The 20,314-nt window shown below is 38.3% G+C and overlaps 1 protein-coding gene across 1 annotated transcript in view; it reads right to left on the bottom strand.

Annotated features, from left to right (window-relative positions):
* Positions 1-2,394, bottom strand: part of Fam81b (family with sequence similarity 81 member B) — a 63,877-nt gene extending 61,483 nt beyond the window's left edge. The window contains exons 1-2 of the mRNA XM_052159914.1: positions 2,347-2,394; positions 1,820-1,917 (exon numbers count right to left, since the gene is read on the bottom strand). Coding sequence (XP_052015874.1) covers positions 1,820-1,917; positions 2,347-2,356 — 108 coding nt within the window. The 5' untranslated portion in view covers positions 2,357-2,394. The remainder of the gene's footprint in view (positions 1-1,819; positions 1,918-2,346) is intronic.
* Between the last annotated feature and the right edge of the window lie 17,920 nt (positions 2,395-20,314).

The following is a 20,314-nucleotide window of genomic DNA, read 5'->3' as shown; positions in this document are numbered from 1 at the left end:
GAAAACAACTAATGGTCTAATTTTTTTTTAAATTTAAAAACAGCAAGTTTTAATAGTCAATCACTGAGTTGGATTCAGTGGAGGGAATGTAAGTAATATTCTTCTTCACTTAACAAATTAAGCAAGATAAGTTTGGATACTCTACTTGGGTTTTATTGCTGTATAATAAAACACAATAAAATATTAAGAAATTATTCAGAGTTTAAGAAAATATTCAGAGATTAGTTCTTTAGCTTGTTTAATGAAATCAACCATTACTGGGTTAGGGGCAAAACACTTAATTGTAAGTCCCCCTCCTCTAGAAAAAATTTTTTTTGAAAACTAGGCAACTCTATTATCAAGAAAATTTGTGGTTGCCATGATCCAGCACAGTTAGCAGGAGACTCTCAGAACAGGCTCCAAGCTGTTCAGAATGGGGCCAGTGAGCTTCTAAGAGAGTACAGTGCCCCCAACATATTGTGAATTAGGGTCTGCACGAGGTTAGATGCACCCTTGCTCAGAATTCCCCTACAGCAGTGTTTCTCAACTTGTGAGTCATGACTTTTTTGGGAATATTTGTACACCAAATATTCACATTACAGTTCATAACAGTATCAAAATTATAGTTATGGACTTGCAAAATGAAATAATTTTATGGTAACCAGGACATTAGGAACTATAGTAATGGTTTATAGCATTAGGAAGGTTGAGAATCATGGCCCTAGAGGATACTCTGGTGCCCGTGTATACATTTGTGTTCTGGATACTGTCCATTATCTCTAGAGGGCCTGACCAGATTTCTACCCTAGCACAACTTTTCACTACTGTTTCCTACTGCAAATGCACATCTCTCCACTCCAATGAACCTCAAGGGGAAGGAGCGTATCCAAAGGAAATGAACGACTAGGATATTCTCATCATGTTCACTTTGGAGGTATAGTGTGTATATATGTATATGCTTTTTCAATGTATTCTTAGGTGCTAAGATGTGGTTATATGTAAACATTACTTCACAAATAACTTTCTTATTTATGGGATTTTTACATGAGCCAATTTTCATCTGTTCACAGTGCATTTCAAAATATTGTTAATTCTTAGTCTATGGAATCCTTTCATATATAGAGATTTTGTTGTTCTAGTAGCTCTATGAGATCAGTATCATTGCTTTCATCATATGTGACAAAAGTTCCTTTAACTAATTCAAGATGATTCTTTTTATAGGTGAAGAACTGAAAGACTGGTGAAGCAATGGATCATGTGATCATTATACACTGAGCCTCTTTGCTTGTGAATGCTTAAGAAGTTCATTGGAATGCACACCCAAAGCAAGGCTTAAGTAACCAATTTTCTCTAAGAGGAACCTGAGGCTAAGCTATCATCCAGTCTAACACAGAGACCTGAAGCCAGCGCTTGATGCCATGCTGGCTTTCTGTTATCTTTTTCATAAAGAGAGTCTGTATAACTGCTCAAGGGTTTTTAGACCTACCAAAGTCTAAAACACAACTTGCTTTGCAAGGTTTTTATCATTAATGCAAAGTACTGAAAAAGGAAGCATTGCATATAACCATTCTTTTTCTTAAAGAATCTTTATCATAATAAATCATTATCAAATTAAAAAATGCAGCCCCGTATTAAAAATCAGTCCAGTTAAGATATTTAGAAAATGAGATAATTTTTTTTTTATGGTAACCTCACTGCTCTGTCACTTTCTCAAGGCAGAACAGGAACTATGGAAAAACAGTCATTCTTCTGGGATTCCTTCAAGCTCTAAACAACCCCCAGCCCCAGAGCAACTGAACAAAGCATTACACTCTTACTATGAATATCTGAAAGTACTTGCTTTCTTTTCTTGGTCACTGACTGAGCCAGGAAGGGGGCCATCAGGTGGATAAGGCTGTTCTTCCACAGGCAGAGAGGCAGTTTTGTTGACATCTGTATCTAGGCAACCAGAATGCAGAATCAGATCAGGAACTAGGGCAAGTGAATTTTTGCATTGGTGGCATTTTAAGACTTGAAGCTAGTTTCTAAACAGGTGTCAAAAATTAGAGAGACTTCCAACTTGTCGGGGACACTTGCCTCTCTCCTCCCCCACCCGTCCCTCACCTGCCAGAATCACATCTCCAGCTGATGAGCAGAACATATTTCCACAGGTACTTCCAAAGCATTTAGCTTTGTTAAGGTCAAATAGACCTAAAATATGGGAGATACATCCAATTGTGTCCAAGAGAAGAGCTGAGGGCCTATGAGGTTTGGCTTTTTCTTTTTTCTTTTTCTTTTTTTTACTTTGTTTATATACAGTAAGAAATGTAAGAGGGAACTATGAAAAATTTAAAGACTGAGAAGACTGAATTGCCCATGGATAGATACCTGAACTCATAAAGTTGATTCCCCAGCTTTATTATTATTACTTTTTGTTGACTTGCTTTTTGTTTTTGAAAGGGAACAGAACTATGTTTTCCTTAAAAAAGCCAAAATACTAAGGATTCCTGACTATATCCAAACCATGCTGCTGAAACACCTTTCCAAGCACAGTTGAGGAGCATTGTGACTCGGAGGGATCTGTGATGTCAGTGGGGTCCCTCTCATAGCTCAAGTGCTGAACTCTCTAGGGTTTATGAGCTTTTCAGAGGGGTGCTCCTTGAATCCAACTGCTCAGTCATTTTGTCTGACTAAGAAGTGAGCCAATATTCCAAACGCTACGTGAGATTTCGTTGGTGAGTTTGATGAGAGCACAGTGCCCATCAAGTTAGAAGTAGGAAGAACAGGAAAACTGTGACTTTATTCCTTGATCTTTGTCCAGGCATGCTTGTTGAGGAAGCTGACTCCTTGAGGCCATTAGGGGAACACCAAGGGCGGTTGAGTGGCTGTGGCAGATGGCCTGGGTCAGGAGTTAAATACTGGTTTTTGGCTTAGAAGAAAATTTTATTCAGTATGTTCAAAAGAAAGTGAACTATTTTAGTTTTAAAATGTTTCTTTTTCTCAATTTTAAAATTAGAGTTCCTATGTGTTATTTGCTTAGCTTTCATATATAGAAATGAAGCTACTAGCTAGGTTGCTATCCAAATTACAGTTCTGGGTTTGTCTTGCACCAAGGACTTGGGCTGTTTAGGATGGTGAATGATAAAGCTTGATCCAGAGATAAACACAGCCCGTGATTTTGGCTCCAATATTATATCCTGTAGTGCTTACCGAAGCCTTGAAAGTTAGAGTGGGTTTACGAGCAGATTTTGGTCCCCAGCCCACTTACTCTTTTATCCAGCACCAAGTGAGACTGACACTGATTGGTCACTGAAATGAGATGGTTCTGGATTTCAAGAGAATACCTCGAAACCCTGACTCCTTATGCGCTATGGGAAAGTATGCATTACCTCTTCAAGCTTTAGCTTTCTCTTCAGTAAGATGAACCAATAGTGGTCCCATCAAGTGTCTGATTAAATGCAACATATATTATTACATTAAACTTGATTGCATACTTAATGTTCTCATCATGGAATCAGGCCACTCTAAGGTAACTACTACTGGTTATTATTTAACAAGGCATTTATCTAAGGAGTTATCTAAGAAATGAGTTCAAGCAAGGACTGTTGGGGGGGGGGGCAACAGAATCTGATCATGCTCACCAATCTTTTTGGATTATTTCCCTCCTTAAATTCATTTTTTTTCAAGATAGGCTTTTACTTGATATGTAGCTGGCCTTGAACTCATGGTCCCACTGCCTTAATCTCCAGAATCCTGGAAATACAGTCATGTACAACCAAACTTAGTTAAACTCATTGTTTAGCCCATGGTATTTAGCTAGAGAAAAGAGTCCCATGAAATTGGATAGTGTAAATGATTTGGACTCTAGATATTAACGGCTGATTTGCTCATAGAATAGGTGTGTTTAACACACACACACATACACACAGGAATATAAATTTGAGGCTATTGTGATTAGGATTATTGGTTTCTTAATTTCTTTCTTGGTATGTTTGTCATTTGTATATAGGAATGCAACTGGTTTCTTGATGTTAATTTTATATACTTCTATTTTGCTGCATATGTTTATAAACTAGGAATTTTCTAACAGTTTTCAGTATATTTTATTTATTTTATCATATCATCAGCAAATAGAGATACTCATTTCCTATTTATATACCCTTATTGCCTTCATTTATCTTACCTAAGCTAAGTCTTCTAGAACTATATAGAACAGAAATGGGGAATCCTTGTTTTGTTCTTGATATTAGTGGAAATACTTCAAGTTCTTTTCTGTTTGGCAAAATGTTGGAGGTAGGTTCTTTGTATACCATATTTACTATGTTGTAGCATGCCCACAAGGAGCAATCTGAATAAATTGTACAATTGTATTTTCTACCTACAAAATCAGATAGTAGTTTTTACTAATTTTTCAAATAATTATTCATATAATAATATAGCAATCCAGTGTATGAAGATCTTAGAAATAGATCATTGAACAAAATAGTTATTAAGTGTTAGCTCATGTTCTCTTATGCCAAACTTGTCAATTTTATTGAATTTTCTAGTGTAGTTTCTTATATGGGACCTCAATATATCTTAACTGAATGAATGAAAGAATTCATGTTTTAGCCATTAAAACTTAGAGGCTCAGAGGGTTCCTCTCAATGGATCAGCTCATGAATGCCCTAGGCTGTTTCTGAATAGTGGATCTGGCTGATCTCTTCCACACAGATATGATCCTCAAAACTTCTGCCAAGTACCTTAACACTCTTGGACTTTTGGAATCATCTGTTTAGGATTCTGAGTATTTTGCATTTAAATGATTGTTCTGGGGTCAATGTAAATACAAGAATAGAAAAAGAAAACGAAATCAGCTGTGATTCCCAGGTGATTCCTGGACAGTCAGAGCTACACAGAGAAACCCTTTCTCAGAACCAAAAGAAAAAAAAAAAAAAACAAAAAGGAAAACTACCTACTGGATGGGGGTTGGTAGAAAAGAATGATGGTCCTTCTGGGATAATATAGTCAAAATACATCATACACTTGCAAGAAATGTTCTTGTGAAACTCATCACTACATACAGTAAATACATACTAATTAAAACAGGAGGACAGGTGTGGGCAGTGGGTGGAGGGGTGCGTTCTTATTGCTTATCCCCTTCCACTGACAATTAGCGAGAGAGAAGACTTCTTTCCCCACCATCATCTTGTTTGTCCCATTCTATGCCTACCTGATTTTCTCCGGCTGTCCATTAGAAAGTACCTACCATTTCAGCAAAGTCTTTGTACCAGATAAGGAACAAGGTCTTAGTCAGGCATCTGAAACATTAGTGTGCAAATGTGTGGAAGACTTTTTAAACTACAGGGATATAGGTACCAGCTCAGGAGTTTTGGCACAAGCTTACTGACAGAGATCCCAGGGTCACACACTGAAAACCTCAAGGCAGGAACATCATTTATTCTAGAGTGGTATGAAAGAAGCCGGCAGAGAAGGTAATTTTGGTCATGAGATGACTTTGGTATCTTTACCATTGTAGCATGTTCCTGGAAAGCGTTCTTTAGATCCTGCATTTGAGTAAATTTTCAGAAACTCTGGCCTGGGCTGGAAGTGTTTTCTGCTTTGGAAACACCCTCTGCAGGTCTTAATTACCTAGCTACCCCACCTCCACCCTGCCCCCTTCTCCAGGGCCAAGCCACTCTCTGCCCTCCTGTGTCAAGTAGCAATTTGCTTTTATTCCTACTTCCTGTTTACCCCAGTACTCCTCCTCCTTCCAGGCTCTTTTCAGTTCCCTGCTTTCTGACTCTTCTTTTTTTCTGTCCCCCCTCCCCCCCTTTTTTTTTAAACAAAAAACTTCTCTTCTAAACACTTGGTTGTACTTCATGTTTTTATAAAGTACATATGCCTTGGTGGAGGTATAGTCACGTATAGGAGAAGGGGGTGCCTCTGAGAGCTAAGAGGTCCCACCTCTTCCCCCTGAGGGACCAGCCACAGGTATAGTATAGAGTTTATTCAGGGCATGTGGAGGGGAGATAAGAGGTAGTAGAGACAAGAAGTGGGGGAGGGTAGGGGAGGGAGGGAGGGAAGGCGAGAAGCTACTGTGGCAAATCCTCACTGCAGCCTCTACTGTCTCCCAGACTCTAATTGGCTTTGACTATAACATCCACAGAGTCTTTTGATTAACCAATGCAGAATTTCCTGTGATGAAATAAAAATGCCAAAGGAAAAATCTTCTCAGGGGAACCATAGTTAATGTTGTAACTCTGTCTGACCACACAGATTTCAATTTGCAAACTGTATAAAACAAAAGCCTAGGAGTTAACAAATCCCAGACAACAGGGAGTGCAGTGCAACTACAGATTCACACCCAGACCATTGGAGTAGCGACTTTGCCAGGGACTGCAGGACCCATAGGCCTTTTTTTATTGGAGTGACTAGGAAGCCTGTGCTTCTTTGTAAGTTAGCTTATAACATCTCAAAGACACTGGCTGCAGGAGTGAGTAGAGTCTAGATGAAATCAGAGATGTACCACACACACCTCTGGATCTAGGAGTAGACCTGAGAGTTCTTAGTCAATTACCCCTGACCCTGGCAGTCTAGTGAACACCTGGAAGTGGGCAGCCTTCCCGACATGCTGGCTCCAGGAACTCCAGGAACTTTTTGTTGAATCATAAGACTGGTGGCCCCAACTATTGAGCTTAAAACACACTTGTGTTTCAAGGTCACCATAGATTACTGTCTGAAAAGCATAAAAATAGATTCTAGGTTTGAAATCAATGAATGCACTGGCCCCAGACTGCTATACATTTAGCCAAATGGCTTTAGGACAGATTTTAATATTTTATGTATTCTGTCTTACCAATAGAAAGTGCAATGAAAGCCCTAGGGAGTGTTCTTGTGCTATTGGAATACCCCTGTGTCCATCATTAAAACTCATGAGATTTTATTCTCTGTAAGATATATCACTGTATAAACCTCTCTTGCCAAAGAACACTGGTTTCAGGATATATCTTTTTTTTCTTTATCAAAGACAATTTAATTTTAAAACAACGAGATGATAACAAAAGAATAAAAAGCATAAAGTAATAAAAATGGATAAAGGTAATGTTTGTTATGATAATGAAAAATAATTATGTATAATAAAATATGTTTACCATGACTCCATTGTTTCATTCTTATGAGGATGAACATATATGGAAGAATGAGTAAGCAGCATAAAAAATGGAGGAGGGTCAAGAATATAGCCTCATGACCTTTTAAATTATTTCACTTACTATTTTTGCCAACAGCATGAACAACTTGTGTGCTTTAAAAATTGTTAAGACAAATAATTATCAAAATTTTACATATATTCCAATGTGATTGAAGAATCTGAATTTTTAAATACAATTTCCACCTTATTTAAGATCTTTTAGATTTGTCAGGACATATCTTTATGGCCACAATTTCTCATTTTTTAAAAAATATCTTTTTATTTATTTTTATTTTGTGCATGGTTATTTTGCCTATATATACATCTATGTATGTGGCATGTGCTTGGTCAGAGGCCAGAAGAACGCCTAGAATCCTCTAATGGGATTACAGAGGGTTGTTAAATCCCAATCAGACTGGCAACTAAACCTGTGCTCTCTACAAGAGCACCTGGTGCTGGTAGCTACTGAGCCATCTGTCTCCAGCCCCACGATCCCTTACCTTGTGTGAGTTTCAGCATGTTACCGTTGTATGACTCTCATCTAGCATGATTCACTGCCTCAAAAATCAAAGTGAAAATAAATTTGCCAATGCATTTTCCCCAAGATATTTGATGGACTTTTCCCCAAATTTTTTTAAAAAATACTTTTGGGGTTCCATTTTGATATTTTTACATATTTATACTTTGATTTGTAAAGATATAGAAACATCTAGAGTAAGCCACAAAGGACGGTGGTTGGGAAAGGTGAAGTGTCTTGCAGAGTGCCTTCAATATGAAAGGCATTTTGTGTGTGTGTGCATTCGTGTGCTGATACATTAGAGCAATGCTTAAAGAGGCTTAGGGGACATAAACATGAGCAAACACAAGACCTCTGTTTTTACTTCATGGTGAAAAACCATTTTTTTTCAAACTTGAAGAATGCAAAAGTATAACAAGTATTGAAAATTCAATTATGTGTATTTTTCTTGTTGTATAAAACTGTCATTGTTTCACCTGCTTAACCTACCTACAGCTAAGGAAATCTGAGACTCTGGGATGATAGCTCTGTTTAGGTGTCTCAAGACAATTTTTCAGAGGAATTTCTGTGAGTCACATAGTGGCTCTATTCTTCTAACACAAAAGTATCTGCTATATTGAAAAATATATTGGACAGTAAAAAGAAAATGTTACTTCAAAATAACTTGAGGGAACTGAACATATAACTTTCATTATATTTTAAATGTTATATTCATTTTTGTTTATATGCATATGTAATTTTACATAAATTGTGATATCATAGGCTTAAAGAAAGATTAATATCTTGAATATGTAAAATTTATACTAAGATTTATGCTAAATTTATACTAAGAAAGGGGTTATTTGAAGTGATTGCCTTTGAAAAATCACTTCACACATTAAATATTTTGTTAAATATTATTTATTCTTTGAGAATTTTGCATATGCATAAATATATTTCTGGTGTATTCACCCTTCGCTCCATGCTCAACTCTATTGGAGTCTCTCCAACCTTCCTCATCGTGCCTCCTCAACTTCATTTCTTCCAATTGAGTCCAATTATTACTACCCATATGTGAGCAGATGTGGGCCCATCCTCTGAAGCATGGTCAGTCTACTAGAGACCACAACTCTAAGACAACTGACCTGCCCTTAACAGCTATCAGTTGTCAAGAGCTAGGGATGGGGCGACTGTGCCCCTCCTCTATCCATGCAGGCGTATTATTGGCTTGATGTTGTGCATGTCTTATGCAGGCAACCATGACTCCTGGGAGTTCCTGGGTGTAGAGTTCTGCTAAGTTCAGAAGATGCTGTTTCACCAAGTCATCCCTAACTTCTGGCTACAAACTTTCCATCCCCTCTTTAATAATGTTTTCTGAGCCTTTGGGGAACGAGTGTGATATCCGTATCCCATTTATGGCCCAGAACTCTGCTGACACCTATTCTCTGCACTTTGTAGTCTCTATATTGACTGTGATTCACTGTACAAATTTGGTTGTCTGTTGTGAATCTAGAGCTGTGCTATATATGGGTGTAGAGGCACATATTCAGAAAGCAGTTTGATAGTATTCCAGTTAGTAAAATAGTAAGTTCACTCTTTGGCCTATGGCTTTCTCCCCTTCATAGTCTCAGCCAGATTTACAGTTCAAGAATTGAGTTTCCTCCTGTCAAGTGGGCTTTAAATCTAATCAGAAAGTTGATGGACACTAATTTACCCATGGGCATTTCTGACTGACCAGTCATTGCAATGTTCACAACTAGATAGAGCTGTTGATGATTTTTCTCTCCCAATAGCTAGCATAGCACCTTTTGATAATATGAAAGCTAGCCAACAAAAAGGAAAGTTTTTGAGTTCTTTATAACCTCTGAATCAATGTGTGTTGTATTCAGCAACAAGGTCTTACTATTAAGTTCTGATGGGCAACTAAGAACAGCAGCAATATCCTGCATTGTTTTGAGTTTTGAGGTGATCTCTTTTGGAATAAGCACATGTGCAATAACTTTTTGTTGTTGAGACAGGGTTTCTCTATGTATACCTGGCTGTCCTGGAACTCACTCTTTAGGCTAGGCTGGCCTCGAACTCAGAAATCTGCCTGCCTCTGCCTCCCAAGTGCTGGGATTAAAGGCATGTGCCACTACTGCCCGGCACACAATAACTTTTAAGAATTACGAGCTACTTTTTATTATACTATTTATTCCTTAAGAGTGTTACACATGAATACAATTTGTTTCTATTGTGTCTCTGGGAAACTTTAACCAGCAACTTGAAAGGAAATAGCCCATATATGACACTGGGATTTCTATTTGACAACATACAACTTCATCATATAGCATATCACTAAAGTTAAGTGAAAAAAATTTCAGGAACAAAATTATATGTATGAAATGATTCAAGCTGAATGTATATATAATGAATATCTATAATGAAAATGTGGCACTTATACACAGTGGAAATTTATTCAGCTGTAAAAAAATGAAATTGGCAAATAAATGTATGAAACTGTAAAACATTATACATGTGAGGTCACTCGGACCCAGAAAGTCCCAGTAGGAATTTTTCACTTGATGATTTCTTACTTAGATGTGGATACTAGTATTGAATTATTAGAAGTGTGTCTTTTATTAGGAGCAACTGTAGACGACCAGGTATCAGAAAGGCGACATTTTGGGGCATTTTAAGGTACAAAGTGTAGTGGAAGATGTGCATATTTGACATATTTCTTCCTAGCTTTTTTCTACAAACACACACACATACGTATGTACATACTATAAGACATGTATACACATAATATACATATATGTAATTAGGATTGCATATACAATATGCAATCTGCCTTTTGCCTGCTATTATATCTTTTTAGAACTGTGACTTTAATGGTGGTTTTAAATATGTTCATTGATTAACATACTGTTATTTAGCTACTTTTTTATTTTTGAGCCAGTTTTTTTAGTGATGAGAAGAATGCTACAATAACATAAACCATTTCACATGCTTTCTAAGGAAATCATTGCCATACTACCCAATAGCATTATTATATTATATTATATTATAAAGAAAACTGTAAATATATGAGACATAAATGTTTTATGTTCGAATTCAGTAATTGTCTATCTAAGTAGGGAAATATTTTTCTATAGGGGAATAAATTTAACTGTATTAGTCACAGTGTTCAGTGAAAAATTGTGACAACCTCAGTATTGAACAATAGAGAATGTTAATGTATTACTTCCATGTGACTTAATTCTGACAACTACTAAAATGTTTATTAATAATTGTAATATAAATATTTATGATATTTATTATATATTGAATATTATATATGTATATATATACTAGTTAGGGTTTTACTGCTGTGAGTAAACACCATGATCAAGGTAAGTCTTATAAGTTACATTTAATCGGTGTTGGCTAACAGGATCAGAGGTTCAGTCCATTATCATCAAGGCAGGAACACAGCGGCACCCAGGCAGGCATGGTGCAGGAGGAGCTGAGAGTTCTTCATCTTCATCTGAAGGCCTCTAAGAGAACACTGGCTTCCAGGCAGCTTAGATGAGGGTGTTAAAACTCATGCCCATAGTAACACACCAACTCCACCAGGGCCACATCTCCTAATAGTGTCACTCGCTGGGCCAAGCATATACAAACCCTCACACTCTACTTCCTGGCTCCACAGGCTTGTTCAGACACATGAGTCTATGGGGCCATACCTAGCCGTAGCATAATACAATAGCACATTTAGTCCAACTTCCAAAGTCCACATAGTCTGTAGCAGTCTCAACAATGTGGTCTCTGCATCTGTTTCAGTCAGTTGCTAGGTAGAGCTTCTCAGAGGACAGTTACCTTAGGCTCCTGTTTGCAAGCATAACAGTATCAATAATAATGTCAAGGATTAGCGCTTTTTAAAAAAATATCATGACCCTTGAGCCCCCAGCCTCCACCTCCTTCAGGCCTTCAGTTTTCAGGGCCTGCTGCCACCGCCTTCTCTTTTAACACTCACTGGTTCATCTGAGCCCCCAGAAACACCCCACACAGTGTTCCTTTTGCCAGGATACACGCTCTACTGCCTCAAGGATTTTTAGTCATAAACCCCTTAGGTCCCATCCCCAGTCTTGTGGACACAGACCCTCGCATTCATTTCCACTGACACTCCTGCACAATGCCACCCTAAGAGTGTTGGTGTTGTGTCACTCCATCAGAAAAGACCACTTGGACCAGTGTTCTACACTTGCTGCATAGCACTTGCCCTGCCCTCAGATGTCAGTTCCAGACTTTCCAATGATGTGAGCCCCCCTCCCCCATAAGTTGTCCTGCCCACCGTCATTCCTGGAAGCACTCCTCTGCACTCTGCAATAAACTTTCTCCCCCCGCCCCCCAAGCATGTCCTTATGATTCTCTCGATGTCCTCAGTGTCTGCTGTTACATACCCCTTTTTGTTTCTCTTGTTAATTTGGATAATTAATTGTTAATTAATCTTGTTAATTTGGATAGTCTAGCTCTCTGGCTTCTAGTTAATTAGAATAAGGTTTTGTCAATCTATTGCTTTTCTCAAACAACCAACTCTTTGTTTGATTCTTTATTAATTCTATCTTTGTTTCTATTTTACTGATTTCAGCCCTTCATTTGACTATTTCCTGCTATCTCCTCCTCTTGGGTGTCTTAGGTTTGTTCTAGTGTTTCAGATCTGCTGTTGAGTTGCTAGGTCTTCAAATTTTTATATAGGCACTTAGTGCTGTGAATTTTTCTCTTATCATTGCTTTTATTGCATCCATAAATTTGGGTTTATTGTGCATTCATTATTGGGTTCTAGGAAGTCCAGTTTCTTTCTGCTTTGATCCATTGAGTAGAGAGTTGTTCAGTTTCCAGGCTTTCTGTTGTTTCTGTTGTTGAAATCCAGTTTTAATCCATGTTCATCTAGTGAGTTTATAAGACAATACTTTTTTTTTTTTTTTGCTTAAAACTCTGCATACATAAACTTCTTTTTTTCTTTTTTGGTAACAGCATTGTTATTTGTCACCCAAGCATTTATTCCTCTAAGGACATGTAACTTGGATGATTTATGTTCCGGACCTATTAGCACAGGAAACAGTAGCTTTGCAGGTCACTGGCTATGCCACTTAAGGAAAAGTCACAACAGATGCTTATATGTTACCTTCATTCTGCCACAGAAGTAGTTCTTTGCTTTTCCAGAAGCCTCTTCAAGGTGTTAGCAAAAGACACAAAAGGAGCCAGTTCTTGACTACATGTCATGGCTATGTGCTCTCTCTCTCTCTCTCTCTCTCTCTCTCTCTCTCTCTCTCCTCTCTCTTCCATTGTTTATCCTTTCCACTCCTTTTGTCTCTCTGTTTCTTTCTGTCTTTTAATACCTTATTAAATGTTGTCAGGTATAGAAATAAAAGAGCATTAATTCTCATCTAAGCAATTCTTTAATTGTCTCTAGGAAAATTTGATCAGAACTTATTTGGGGCTTTCACTCAGTTAACTTTCATCAAGGTAACCAATAACCTACAATTCAAGCAATGGTTAGACATTGCATATCACATCAATATATTCTTAGTTAGAAATAGTGAAATGTGGACTATTAATTTAGCAATGCAGACAACTTCATTCTTTCCACAAATATACCATTTGGCCTTCTTAAAGCTGCATGCTTTCAGCAAGACCTTGCCTTCCAACTCATGGTACAGGCAGCAATGCTTTAGATCATGTACAATCTTTATTTGATAGAACTAAGTAGCTGAGAAGGTGTAGTCATTCTGGCTTTTTTTTGTCCAGTCAAAGCAAAGAAGCTGGGAAACTCAGAAGCTATAGAAAGTGTTTGACCAAGAACCAATCTGAGAATTGCAAAGAGGGGTGTTTGAGATCAGTCTGGGAAAGAACAGTTCTAGCCAATCTTGTCTATCACCTCCACTGAAACCTTTACTTCCTAATTTCTTCTTACTACTTAAAACTAAAAGTCTATTTTTGAGATTCATTAGATACTTGGGAAAACAGTATTTGCTTTTCGAAGGAGTAAACAGAAGTTTGACTGCTGTGTGAAGAATGACGAGTGATAGCTGCATGTTTTGAATGGGTGACTTTACCAACTATATAGAAAATATTTTATTAACTTTCTTGTTATGATAAAATATATAAACAAAAGCAACTTAATGAATAAAAGTCTTATTTTGGCTTATAGTTTCAGAGGGATATGGCGCAGCGTGGTGGGAAGCTTGGCGACAGTTGAGGAAGACATGTGGCATGAGCAGGAGGCTGGCTCGCATCCCAAGGTCTGTTTAACTCTCGGCAACTCAATCTCTTCAGCAAGGCTTTATCTCGTGAAAGTTCCACAATATTTACCAATAGTGCTGCTAGCTGGAGATCAAGTGTTCAAACATGCGTGCCTATGAAGGACAGTTCATATTCAAACCAGAACCACCAGTAAAATTAAAAAGAACAGCCAGCAAGTATTGCATAGGTAGAACGAGCAGTTGTGTAATGAATCATCATTAAGTTAGGTAGGAGAATGTCTGGGATGAATGTCCAGAGACTCTGGTGAGTCTGTCAAGCTCAAGTTTCTTGTGGAGAGATTTTCTGGCACAGCTGAGCCTGTTCCCACCCACCCAGGCATTGCATTTATAAGGAGGGAAAGTTTATGTGAGCTTATGACTTCAGAGTTTCCAGTCCATTATCAACTGGTTCTATTGCTCTATATTTGTCTTCAGGCTGTAGATCATGATATGCATACATACTGGAGCGCCCCTCTAATCCTGTGGTGGTCAGAATGCAAGAATAGAGAGAAAAGGAATAAAGTAGGCAGGTGGGTATGTTCCCAATGACCCGAATTCCTCCTATTAGGTCCTACTTCCTAAAGATTATACACACCATGAAGTGGACATTTCTGGCTGTGTCACATGGTGCAGACTCATGTGGTGTTTTGCTGAGGCAGACTCCTGTGGTGTTTTACTGAAGCAGACCTGTTAGAGGGAATGTGATGTTTGAAGAAAGTATAGGTAGGATTCAGCAGACAGTGAAGGCACACTTGCCTAGCTAGTTATGCAATGCTTTGATGGTCTTGAGTCTTCACTGATCTTCACTTCACTGAGAGAGTTATAGCAGAGAACTGCTGGCATCCCAGCTAGTCCTAGTCACTCTGCTGGCTCATGCCATTCAGCAGAGTCCTGGTGGTTTTTTTCTGGATCATGCTGCCACTGCTGGTCCATGTTTGGTAACACTTTTGAACTGGACTGTTGATATCCTGACACCATTGAACTGGACTGCTGGCATCCTGACAAGCAGAGATTGGAATCTCCCCCAAAGAACTACTTCTATACAGGACCACATCCCCTTGTCCTCTTTACCAAATTTTCTTTCTGCCTTTGGATGGTGAACTAGTAAGGGGCGGGGGGTCAAAGCATTTGAGAAGCCTTATTAAAGTAGGTTGTGAAAACTCTAAGCCTGCAGGTGCTTTTGAAGCAAAATTATGATTATGCCTCAATGTGACTTGGCATAATCATAATTTTGCTTCAGATGAGGTAAAAGAAAACAGGTTATGAAGGGCTTAGCAATGTTCTTTAAGGAGCTTGACAAAATAGTAGCTGCAGCTGCTGGGTGGTATCCTACTTTGTTCCCAGAGGGAGTTTTCTGGTTTTGCTTCATGGTCGTCATATATACTATTTGGAAAAAGATTCAAGGGAAAGCTGACAATTCTGTTAGAGAAGATTGAAGATTTGGATTGTTACGTAGAAAATTTGCAGATAGAAGTAGAAAAAAGCAAAAAGAACCAGTGGGAAAACAACAAGGTTCAGGCTTGGTGTCTGAGTCTGAGAATGTATCGTGTGATATAAAAGGGATGCAGAATAGGCCAGAAGGTAAGGTGCTGCCTCACCCTGCGCCACACACTTTCACTGCCAGAAGCCTAGAGCACATCCATAAAGCTAGGGGCTGGGAAGCACAGGAGATTTTCCTGGTACAAGGAGATTGTGTTCAGCCAAGTGTACAAAGAGAAGATTTGCTTGGGGCTACACAGGTATTTTCAGCCTTCCGAGGCTTTGTGTAGCATATGCCTGCTAATGATGGTGGTCCTGCCTATAATGAGTTGACCTGTCATCTGATAGAAATGCTAGATCTAAAGCATCTTAAAGAGGCAATAGTACTACATACCTTGAACTCTCCATTTGTTTTTTTTTTTTTTTTTTTTTGGATAAAGGTGAAGATTTTTTTTGGAAAAAAATCTCATATACAATGGTAGGTATACAAATACAGTTAGAACATAATTGATAAAGGAAGCGGAGATATTTTCTGATTAAACTGAAGATTTTCATATAACATACATACATAGGCTAAAATGAACTCTCCATTTGTTAAAGAAATGTTAAATACTTGGGCTATGCACAATAGGGTTATCTCTCAAGATTGGAAGAGATTTGTGTCAGATGTTCTAGAAACTGGATAACAATTACAATGGTTGTCATGGTGGAGGCACAAAGCCACAACAATAGAACAACATAATATAGTGAGGGGGATAAATGTACTAAAGACCAACTGCTTGGTGAAGATGATATATAAGAACAAATCCTATCTGATGCTGGCATAATTGAAAAATGTTGTGTTGTGGCATTAAGAGCCTGGGATATGATTGAGAAGCCAGAGGGAAAAATCTATCTCATTTACAAAGGCAATGAACCTGCAGAAGCATTCACTGATTTCTTACAGAGATTGGTTTCAGTCATTGATAGAAATATCGGCCTTTGAAAATGTGAATACTGAATGTAAGAGAACAATCAGACCATTGAAAGCATGAGGAGACCCAACAGATGAATGGATAGGGGAAACAACTGGCAATGGTTTTCAGAAGCATTAACTAATATCATAGGGCAAGCCATAGCTAGAAGTCTTAGAAATCAAAATGCTTGACACTTTAATTGTGGTGAATATGGCCATTTTCAAAGAGACTGTAAGGCTAGAAGATTAAGAGCTCAAAATAGCAAATACATTGACTCTGGAAAATATATTTGTAGAAGAATAAACAGGTTCTGGCTGTTATGAACTACAAAGATTTTCAGGGTGTTGTAGCTGCTATGGAAAGGGCAAACATTGGTCAAAGGACTGTCGATCTAAAAGAGATATTCAAAGTAATCTCTTACCATTGGGAAATAAACAGAGGAGGCTGTCATCTCAAGGCCCTGCAGCAAAAAAATATGAGCCATCTTTTGGTCAGCCAGAAGATACCAAGCAGGCAAGAAAATCAAAATTAAGTATTTCTAATCTCCTACGTGCTGCAGAAGGGAATGCAGCTGTGGATATGGCCACAGATATGCCTCTTACCTATTCTCCAATGTTAAATGTTACAAGATAATCACTGGTGTGTGTGGTCCTTGGAAAAGTGGGTTAACTTCTCAAGAATTTATTGTGGATCCTAGTATAGTAGATGGGGACTACAAGGAAGAATCAGAATTGTGGCATTTGTGAGAAAGGAGATGCAAATTGATGCAGGGAATAGAATTGCTTAACTGTTGTTCTTTCCTTACATTAATGGCCAGGCTGTTCCACTAGAAATGACAGGAGCTTTTGGGAGTGCTAGAAATGTGTGTTCTGGCAAACTATGGTAAATGTCCAGAGACCCAAATTAAGGGTACAAATGAATGGTATTGACATAGAAGGTTTGGTAGATACAGGAGCTGAGAAAGGAGACTTTCTCAAAAGTTTTGGAATCCAGATTGACCACTTCAGAAGGTTTACACATAGTTTATAGGAACTGGAAAATTATCAGAAATAAGACAAAGTATTCAGTGGATTAAATGTGTGGGACAGAAGGACAATCAGGAAAATAGAAACATATGGCTGACATAACCATAAATTTATGAAGAAGGGATCTTTTACAACAATGGGGTATACAAATTAATATTTCTGCAATTCCAGGGACATCAAATGAGGCAATCAAGTGTGATATGGTAGATGCCCGTGGAGAAAGTATTGATACAGGTGGTCCTGAAACATCACAAACTGTGCCCAAGGTCCAAAAATGGAGCATCACAGGGATCAAATTTCCAAATTTATAAGAGCAGCCATTGCTGATATACCAATAGCCATCCCCCTGAAATGGTTCTCAGACAGACCTGTGTAGCAAGAGCATACACATACCCACAACAAAAGAAAAATTGCAGATGCTTAAACTGGCCAAAGAGCAGCTGGAGGCTCAACATATAGAAGAGTCTACTAGCCTGTGGCATTTTCCAGTGTTTGTTATAGAAAAGAAATTGGGACAGTGAAAGATGATAATGGATTTAAGAGCAGTTAACAAAGTAATTCAACCAATGGGTCCTTACATCCTGGACTTTCTTTACCATCTTTGTTACTGAGATCATAGCCTATAATAATAATTGATTTCAAAGACTGACTTTTCACAATATCCTTGCATGAACAGGATAGGAAAAGGTTTGCTTTCTCATTACTTACTTTGAATGGTAGTCTTTCACTAAGAAGATATGACTGGAAAGTACTTCCACAGGGAATGTTAAATAATCTACTTTTAAGTCAGTATTTTGTGCAAAAACCACCAGAAATAATTCATATGCAATTCTCTCAATATGTCACTTATTATATGGATTACATTTCATTGGCTGATACAGACAAAGATGTTTTTGTTTAAGGTAATACAAAGATGAATACATATTCAAAGATGAATATGTTTAAGGTTATACAAAGAATTCTACCATGCTGAGGATTACTCTACAATTTTCAAAAATTAATGGGAGATATTAACTGGCTGAGGCCTACAATTGGAATAGGTACATATAAGTAATTTGCTTCAAACATTACAAGGAGAATCAAATTAAACAGATATCTAACAGCTGAAGAAAAAAAAGTCTTAGTTCTTGTAGAACAAAGACTGCAAGATATATACGTGGATCAAAGTGATCCTAAACTTAATTGTATTTTGCTCATTTTGTCTTCAATTCATTCTCCTACTGGGCTCATATGCAAAGGTAAGATTGTATTATGGAATGGATCTTTGTTTTAGCTCACAAACAAAGTAAAAAATGAAGATATACATAGAAAAGACTTCTGAATTAATTAATAAAGGTAGAATAAGATCATTTTAACTGTCAGGAACAGATCTGGCTGAAATTGTAGTACCTCTTACAAATACTGAGATTATGTCATTATGGGTGATTAATGGAAAGGAGCTGGTAGTAACTACTAGGATGAAATTAATAACAAATATCCGAAAAGGAAGTGTATACAGTTTATAAGAAGTAATTGAATTCTTCCCCGTATTGTAAAGAGAACAACAATTCCAAGGGCACAACATTCTATATGGATGCGGACAAAACGGGGATGGCATGCATGTTCTAAGTCAAACAGAACAAACAAGGTGCTCAAAAGTCTGTATACATCAGTTCAAACGTCAATTATATGCAATCTTTATGGTAGTATTATAGCCAACCAATATTCTGAATCCTTTAACATAATTACTGATTCTTCATACATAGAAAGAGTTGTTTTGTATATAGAGATTGCTGAATTTGTACCTGATAAGTCAGAATTAACATTGTTATTTATATAATTGTAACAGTCCATCAGAAGTAGAAACTAACCATTATATATTACTAATATTAGCTCTGTATAAAGTTTGCCAGATCCATTAGCTCAAGGAAAAGATGAAATTGATCAATTACTAATAGGAACTATATCAGAATCCTCAAATATTCATGAGAAAGATTTAAAGAAATATTTTTCATCATTTAGCAACAAGGCAAAGAAAAAAAAATCCAGCATATTCTCTAGGTAATCAAGTTCCATTACCTACTGGTTGCTGTGGGATGGTGAAAGGCAGCCTGTGTTCTGGTTGAGCTAGGTTTAAACCTGGAGACCCAGCAGCTAATTCAGTAAAAGACAGAAGGCCAGTTGCCATGCTCCCAGACACTAGGCTCCTGACATGAGGCCTCAGCTCTCCACAATTTTGTGGCCATCTGTCACACGGGGCAATGCCCCAAGTCCCTGGTATTCTGTCTGGACTCAGCCCTACAGTTGCCTGGCAACAGCCAGGTATGCTCCTCCCCGTAGTTACCTGGCAACAGCCAGGTATGCTCCTCCCCATAGTTACCTGGCAACAGCCAGGCAGGCCAGGCCCACTATAAAAGGAGCTGCTTACTCTGCCTCCCTCTCTCACTCTCTCCCCCTTACTCTCTTACTCTTGCCTCTCTCTTGCCCTCTTGCTCCCCCCACCCCAGCATTCCCTTTCCCCTCTCTGCACATGGCCATGGCCTGCCTGCCTCTACATTTTACTCATCACTACTCTCCACCGACAATAAACACATTAAAATCATGGACTGCTTCTCACCTGAACCTGCTTTGCTAGAGCAATGAATGGGACAGGTCTTCTTCTGCATCTCGTCTCACGCAGGAGGCCTCCCTGTGCTCCCAGCCACAACTCCGCCAAGTCAAGTGGCCAACCAAGCAAGCCGAGGACTCTTGGGACACAGTCAGAGGCTAGAACTAGCCCCTAAGTGGCCCTAGCCCCTCGAGTGGGGTCCTGTGGCATCCCACAGCCTAATACCTGCCGGCAACAGTGTGGGCTTTGTGCAGTCAAACTTCTGGCATCTCCTCCGCCCAGGGGCCTGAGCCCTGGCTGGGTGCAGTCCTCCATTTTAACCTACAGATGCAGCTCTAGGGGTACCAAAATAAATGACAATTGGCAATGAATATTT

The sequence above is a fragment of the Apodemus sylvaticus genome, chromosome 16, assembly GCF_947179515.1.
Source record: "Apodemus sylvaticus chromosome 16, mApoSyl1.1, whole genome shotgun sequence".
NCBI lineage: Eukaryota > Metazoa > Chordata > Mammalia > Rodentia > Muridae > Apodemus > Apodemus sylvaticus.
Note: the sequence above shows the minus strand (reverse complement) of the source record. Positions and strands in the feature narration are given on the sequence as shown.